General features: G+C 49.3%; 1 protein-coding gene across 1 annotated transcript in view; it reads right to left on the reverse strand.

Moving 5' to 3' along the window:
• The window catches only part of RNF217 (ring finger protein 217), a 57,464-nt gene extending 49,968 nt beyond the window's left edge, over nucleotides 1–7,496 (reverse strand). The window contains exon 1 of the mRNA XM_080616360.1: nucleotides 6,539–7,496. Coding sequence (XP_080472486.1) covers nucleotides 6,539–7,204 — 666 coding nt within the window. The 5' untranslated portion in view covers nucleotides 7,205–7,496. The remainder of the gene's footprint in view (nucleotides 1–6,538) is intronic.
• Between the last annotated feature and the right edge of the window lie 857 nt (nucleotides 7,497–8,353).

Raw genomic sequence — 8,353 nt, forward strand, 5'->3', positions numbered from 1 at the left:
TAGCTGGTGGGAGCAGCAGGAGCAAAGGCACGCCACAATCTACTCATGGCTCACCCTGGCCATGGTACCCAATGCCAACACCATCGACACACTGGCTACACGAGGCAGCTGACAAGAAGGGCTTTGGCTTCACAGAAAGTTTGAATTTTCAAAATTAGATTTCAACCCAAGCTAAAAGAAAATCAGTTATTCATCTCCCACTGAAATTTCACATTCATAGGAAGTCTTTACCTTTCCATCAGCTTTACTATCAACACCAACAAATTCATGGCACCATTGTAGGATTTGCCATTTACTCTTACCCCTTCCTACCTACATAAACAATTTCATGACACTATTTATCCTCACCTCAGTAATGCAGGCTTTCCCCCCATTACTGAAACCCTCCCTACAACTGTTCAAAGGTGACACCATCTTTTTTATTTCCAACATCTCTGATCTTAAAGAACAGAGCTTTCAGGGAAATTTTAGCTCTAAAAACAGTCATTCTTTTCCCTCTTCATTCCATAATAAGAAACGATGACCACATATTCCAGCTCTGCATCTGGTAGACTCATCCAAAAAAGAGGAAGTCATAGCTATCCATTGCAGCCATTTCTACACAGGCTACAAACATACCACATAAAACATTCAAGAGGGACTAAAAGCCAGCTACACGCAGCCTAGTCAACTTTAATGCTTACAATCTTAAAGGTATTTGAGTGTCATCCTGAACTGTGACAGAAAACCCCTGGGCAGCTGCCTATGCAGCAATATTTCAGCACTGGCACTGCATGCAACACACCAGGAGAACAGGACAGGCTTTCAGAAGCTGTTTGTTGAAAATGACAGTGAAGTTGACATGCTGCTGCAGCTTACAGGCTGCTTGCAGCTTATGGACCAGGTCTATCTGCCACATCCTTCTCCTCCTACTTGGGAATACAGCCATCTTACAGTGGCTGAAGTGGCAGGTTCAGTTTAGAAACCCTGTAATCTAGCAGGTAATATATTCTCTTCTGCAATTCTTTTTGTCCTTTGGAAACATCTGTGTTCTTGCAATGTAGCTGGAGGATGGTCATTCATTGCACCATCACCTCCTGGCAGTCACTCTGCAGCCATCCCAGTAACTTGCTAGCTAGCATTAGAGCACAGGTTTGAATTAATAACCTTGCAAACACAGTGTTTCTCCCTCACTGAATAACAGAGGCTCTTCTGAGCTCTGGTTTGACTCAGGGCACATGCAGCTCATTAACCATTAGATGATTCAGACCTTGGTGCCTATGCTTCTGCTGGCTGGTTTTCATCAGCAACCAGACTACAGCTTTGAAGGTGTATCATTTATATGATATCATCAGACACCTGAAGAGGCACACAGGTGTCAGTCACTGGTTCCAAGCTGGTACTAGTTTTATGCAATACATCCTGCCCCTAAATTCTCTTCCCTACATGGCTTTATAATCACATTTCCCACAAAAATTCTGACGTAACAGCCTGCTGCTTTTTTCTCTCCAGGTCTTTCAGAAAGAGGTCATGCACAGAAAAAGGGTCAAAACCAAGACCTGAAGTCACTGAAACAGGAAGACTGGTAACAGGCTCTGGGCAGAGGGAAGACAATCTCCACGTTTCATACTCAGGAGAGGAGAGCAGGATTTTAGTCCCACCAAAACCAGCCATACACAAACACTGGTGGATGCAGCCCTTCCCTGCCAACATTCCTCTCCCATCTACTCATAGCCACTAATCTCATTAGAGTTCCTACCTATAGCTAAAGCAGCATAATATCTAATCAGGAATATAGTATGTTGTTTTAAATTAACCCCTTTAATATAAGAATGACTGCTCTAAGAGAATTATAAGACTTACAAAACAAAGCATCACTAATGAAATAGGGTCAAAACAGGATTATCAAGTTCCCAAATTTGCATGAAGAAAAAGCAGGCACTCAAGTAACCAAAGTTTCCTATAAAATTGCTGTAAAAGTTTCATGGAAAAGTGAAACAAGTACAGATACAATTATATATAGCTTTGAATATTTATTATAGAACACAGTCTACTTTATAGATGTTAGGAAACAGCAAATATTATTTTGGTCTAGTCAATACTTCCTAAAAAGTGAGGAGCGAGATTGTTCTGAACAGCACTAGTCAGGTTTACAGATTACGGAGATGAGAGAACACATATAAATCTTGGTCTCTTTACCAGGCCAGGGCAAGTTACGTATAAAAACCTAAAAACTTTAGGTCTTCTCCCTCTCTTCTTCAGTCAAAATTCTTCCCATACCTGTTTGTTTATTTTTAAAGGAAATTTCCAAACATACCCCACCCCAGACACACAAGTAAACAAAAGGCAAAACTCCCTCTGACTCAGACATGCAAGCAGGCAGGAGAGGTTAGGAAGTGAATCATTCATTTAGCAAACCTATGTGTGCACACAGCTTTTGGAGTACTCAGGTCTGGTGCAGTGTTAAATGCATAGGAAGATGGGAAGTGAAGGAGATAAAAATGCAGTATCACACCTGTAAGATCAAGTGCTCCGCTTCTCCCTGCCCACCCCTCCCCATCATTCCCCTCATCAACTCCATCCCCAGTTTGTATGCTGGATGCACAAGCACAGAAGCACACAGCTCCCAGCTGAAGGAGAAACTGTTCTTCCACACTTCTGACCTCAACCTCACCGGGCACACACCTGAGAGCCCATGAAGATGGCCTCCCTGAGCACCATGGTCCTGAAAGAGCACTGACATTTCAAACACTCACATTCTTCAGCTTTATCTGTTTTACATTTGTAGACAGACTGCATCAATTCCTGGAGACAGAGATTGCTGGGACCTGACACAGGCTCTCTGGGACCCACACCAGATCCTGAAGTGCAAAAGTAACCACCTTTTTCATGCTGACCTATCACCTATACCTACCCCTCCTTCAATTTCTCTGGGTCCAAGAGAATAAAGTCATAGATTTTTTTTTTGTGAATGGTAGGTAACTGTTCGTCATCAGACCCTGAAAAGCCCTGAGGGGTCTGCGAGTATTAGCTATTATTTCTTTTGGCCTAAATTGAGGCAGAGGTAAAATTACATGATGTATCAAAAGCCAAGCTTCAGATCAGCCTGGGCACTCCAGACTCACTTGCTAAGCTTCTGCTCCAGCCATTAAATCTTTGAAAGGGATTAAGCAGCAAGGTGCTCAGTGATAAGAAAGACTGGATTTGACCTCTAAGGACCTTCAGATGCAACATTCCTAAATCAATTACTCTCATTTTCCATCATGCCACAATAACACTACAGCGAACTCTGCAGTTGCAGTATTTTCACCTGGATAATCTTTTCAACAATGCCTAAAAAGGTCTTAGCAAGGTTATTAATACAAACCTGTGCTCTAATGCTAGCTAGCAAGTTACTGGGATGGCTGCAGAGTGACTGCCAGGAGGTGATGGTGCAATGAATGACCATCCTCCAGCTACATTGCAAGAACACAGATGTTTCCAAAGGACAAAAAGAGTTGCAGAAGAGAATATATTACCTGCTAGATTACAGGGTTTCTAAACTGAACTTGCCACTTCAGCCACTGTAAGATGGCTGTGTTCCCAAGTAGGAGGAGAAGGATGTGGCAGATAGACCTGGTCCATAAGCTGCAAGCAGCCTGATTTTCTGATCTATAAAGGGCTCCAGTGCAGAAGTTTCGATGCTATTCCATGTTTGCATAGAAGAGGGTAGAGTGAGTCAACAGGGGTTTTACTTTGCTACTCCATGAAGCATCATTTCAGAAATCACAATGAAACTACCATCAAGAATCCAGCTTTCTTCAGTGTGAAAACACACACAGACACGAAAGAATACACAAATTATTTTAAGTGTTATACTTCTGCCAGCATACACCGCATTTTCAGCATGAAAGACCACTCCTCCAGAGACATTCAGCCAGTGTCCTCTCAAATGAAAGGCAGAGATTGCTACTTCTCTGACAAGGAATATCTTAACAATGCATATTGCTGTTCGCTGCTTTGGGTTTTGTTTGGTTTTGTTTTCAATCTCAGGTACATCAAGCTGACTGTATCCAAACTTAAGATCTGTTAAGATTTTCAAACAGAAACAGCTTTTCAACATTTGCTCCTTCTGAACTTCAGGTAATTTTTTTTTTTTTTTTCTACACAATGTGCTAAGTCTCGAAGACGAAAGGCCACTATTTCTATCCTATACTGCCTTTCCACACATCCTTCCCAGAAATTCCTCTAATATAACTGGCATAGAGAAGTCTTTCCTCTTCCCTCAGGATGAGTCACAGGATCCTTCCAGTGCACAAAGGAAGGATACATCACTTCTTGTTCTTCTCAAAGAAATATCACTTTCTTGTTCTTTTCAAAAAAGGATGATAGGGAAAGAACACATTGGACTGTTACTTGTTATTTGTTTCCTTTTTCCTTGAATAAATTTATCAAACAACTAAAATTCTGCCTGGTCATAACAGCATCTGGAACAACATGTTCGCAGAAGTGCTCTGTGAATCTCCCTCCTCAAGATCAGTATCCCTGCTGCAGACATCCCCTCCTCCATATCGGTACCCCTGCTCCAGCTTTTATGTATAGAAATAAGTACCCATATGGCTATCTGCCAAGCAGACCTTTTAATAGCTGCTGGGATAAGCTTTGCAGAGTGCTCAGCAATAGTAGCAGCCTCCCTGAAGAGGGCATGCCTGCATACGCATCCCACAGCTGGCCAATGCTAGCCCCACTTCACAGGGCATATACCTGATTCCCAGGCCAGCCAGCTATTTCAGCCACCAAGCTGTTGGATCATCCTCCAAGAGTCCCAACTAAACCAGGCAGAAGAGTTCTCTGGTATGGCTTTAACTATCAGATCACATAACCTCCATTAGATCATTGTAAGCTGCAGGAACCTGCAGAAGCTAGAGACCACGCTGACATCACACCACTTTGCAATTTCCAGCTTCAAAGCAAGACGATATTCTGAAACATGACTTCAGTGGCAAATACAAAGGTGGCACAAAAGTGCACTGACAATATACTCTTAAAAACTTGCTGAGAGTTTCTAGTCCACCACTTAACTACAAGCCAAACCACTCTGGGCTCTGCGTACGAAGTCCTGAGGAAGCTTATTAAGCGCTGCTGAGTTTCTGCCTCACAGGAAACATACAAAACACAACTCTGCATCTTCTATTCATCAGCTCCCACATTAAACACTTCCTGGTATCTGAACATAATGAAGGTGGTCCATAAAAACACTAGGGAGTTTACTATGAACCAGAACAAATGCAACCAGCACTAGTAAATGCTACATAGGCTGCCAATGCCTTGAGAGAAGGACGTGCTTCACTTCAATCAGCAAGTACAACTTCCAAGCAACGAAACGTCCCCTAGTCGGAGCAGCCTGACAAGTATTCATAGTGTGTGGAGGTAATTGTAACTATCCATCCTGTCCCTACACACAAAGCCCAGTGGGAGCACAGACTGCCCAGCATGCCTCCCAGCACCAGCAGGTGTAAAAAATCATTCTATCAACAAACCCCCACCAAGCACACCCCAAAAGTCTATGCTGAATAACAAAGGTGATAAGCAAAGGGTTTGTTTGGCTTTGTTTTTCCCACATACCCACACTTACCCCATTGCTCTTTGGGTTTAGGGCATGCCTACACTAGCAGCAATAACATTGCACAAGTGCTTTGGGATGCTGAACTGGCTACTAAAACAACTGACAAAGAAGACAGCACTATGCGTTCAAGCTGCTCATCTCAGTCTGAAACATCGGTTCTGACTGACAAAACAGTGATGAAGATGTAAGCAGCCTATACGTGAGCAGCTGTTTACCCAAGATGACCAGCTACCTGCCCAGGACGGAAAAGTTAATGTGTTTGGCTTTGTTTCTTCTCCTCCAGAGAAGTTCTTGTTTACTGTAGTAGCCGCGGTCCCTCACGAAGACTCACACAGAGCTCCCCACTATTTTAATCTTACATAATTGGCATAATACCAAATGCGATATATTCTCACAGGAACAGGCCGAGCGGCAGCTTCACGGGCACGGCAAACACCCGCACATACAAGCGGCAGCATAGCCAAAATCCCCAGCCCCTGACTCCAGGAGTCACCTCAGAGGCGGCTGCTAACCTTCCCAAACTCTGTTCCTTATCATTCCTTGCACTCCTCTTTGAAGGAAACTGGTGCCAGCCACGTAACAGCAAGAATCTGACAATTTAAAGGAAAAAACCCTTTAGAAGACAGGGCAGAAAGCCACCACCAACCCGACCGGCTGCATAACAAGGCGCAAACACTTGAAGAACAAATGGTCATTAAACGAACAGCTCACATACAAGCAGGCGGCTGCCAAACGGGCTCCGTTCGGGACGGTAAAGGTTCCTCCTACCCCACGCCACGCCACCGGGGCTGAACGGGCCGGCAGCGGAGCGATGCTCCGGTCCCCAGCCCGAGCTGCCGGAGCCTCACGCCCGACAACCGGCAGCAGAAGGGCGAGCTGGGGCTGGGGCTGCGCCTGCACCCCTCAACAGTTTCCCCTCCTCAGCACAACTTACGAGCGCCTGCCGGGCCGTACCTGAGAGCTGAGGTAACGCCTGAGGCACTCCTCGCACACCGCCTTCTTGCAGCACGACAGGGGCTTGATGGGCTTCTCCTCCAGGCACACACGGCAGCTCAGCACCAGCAGCGGCCCGAACTCGCCCGCGATCAGCCCGGAGAACGGCTCAGGCAGCAGGTACAAGTCCACCACCTCGATGCTGCCGCCCGCCGACAGCGGGTCTCCGCCTGCCACCACCCCGCGCCGCGCCGGGGGCTGCCCCGTGCCTGGGCCGCCGCTGTCCGTGCCGCCGCTGGGGGAAGCGGGGGCCGCCGCCTGCCTGTCGTTCTCCACACAGTAGACTGTGCAGTACAGTTGCCGCCTGGGGGGGCGGCGGCGGCCGTCGCCATCCTCCGGCCCCTCCTCCGCCAGAGTCTCCGGATCCTCCGCGGCCGGCGGCTCCTCCGGCCCGGCCACAGCCTCCGCCTCCGCCTCCTCCTCTTCGGCCCCTTGGAGATCGGGGCTGGGGGCGGGCGGCGGCTCCCCACTTCGCCCCGGCTCGGCCGCCTCGCCGCCCGGGACAGCCTCTCGCGGCTGAGGCGGGTCGTTCGGGCTGAACTCCCAAGGGCGCCCAGCCGGGCTCGGCGGCGCGGTGGTGGCGGCGGCCGACCGCGGGGCACTCAGCGAGCTCTGCTGCTCCCCCATCGTCGTCCCTCGTCGCTCCTTCCCATCCAGCCGCCTCCCGGCCCCGCTTCTGCTTCCGGGTCTCGAGCCCCGCGGCCCGCCGCACCGAGCCCAGCGCCGCCCGCCCGCGGGCGCTGGCTGCCGTCGCCCGGCCTACTCCTCGCGGGACTGCGGGGGTAGAGGATGAGAGCGGCGAGTGCCCCTCAGGTCAGCGCCGCCCGCGGGGTCTCGGCTGGAGCCCGACCCCCATGTCGGGGAGGACGCGGGCAGCCGCAGCTAGTGCTGCGAGGCAGCGCGCCCAGCCGCGCCTCGCAGCCGGCCCGGCCCGGCCCCGCCCGGCCCACCCCTCGCGTCACCGCCCCCAGCCTGCGGCGGCCGCCCCACCGGGCGCGCCCGCCCCTGCCTGCCCCCTGCCCGCCTCCAGCCCGCCTGCTGCCCGCCTCCAGCCGGCTCTGACGCAGCGCTCCTTGGCCTCGCCCCTCATTCAACCGTAAACACCGCGTGCCTGCCTGCACTGTACCGCCCGGTCCTGGCTCTGAGCCCGACCCGCCGTGGGGTGCTGGTAGCTGCGCCCGCGGCGTCCGCCTGTCCGCCTTCTCTCCCCGCTCCTGCCGGGGGAAAGCGTTTGCTGCCACTTCCCTGAAACCGTCTGTTACTCGAACGCACCGAGAGAGAAGTAAGAGGGGGCGTTGGGAAGCAAGCACCGGTTTAAACTTCATGCCTTTGTGCTCCGAGAGTAATGCCTTCCGAGCAAACTGCGAGCATCCGGTTAAAAACTATCCCCAAAGAAAACCAGCCGTAGCGAGGAGAGGCAGCGCCGCTGTAAGTTACACGCTAAAAACAGGCGATACAGTGACAGTCACAAAAGTAAACAACTAAAACCAGGTGGGTCCACATAGGTACAAAATGGTATCTGGTTGTTCAGGTACATGCAGTTAAGGGGATTAGAGGAATGTTTGTGCGTTCTGCTCTGAGAGCCTGCGTGTACGTCAGTGTGTTTGCTTGGAGACAGTATCTCCAGACTTTCACATCATCAGTTACATCATCGCATGGGGTAGATGTCTCAGAGCTGATCCTGCAGCAACTGAGTAACTTAAGAGGGGACTGTGCAGTTTTTCCATACTGACCTTTGTCTAGAGTGTTAATCAGAAGTTTATAAATTCCTCTGCT

Source organism: Psittacula echo (assembly GCF_963264785.1).
Source record: "Psittacula echo genome assembly, chromosome: 4".
NCBI classification, from domain to species: Eukaryota; Metazoa; Chordata; class Aves; order Psittaciformes; family Psittacidae; genus Psittacula; species Psittacula echo.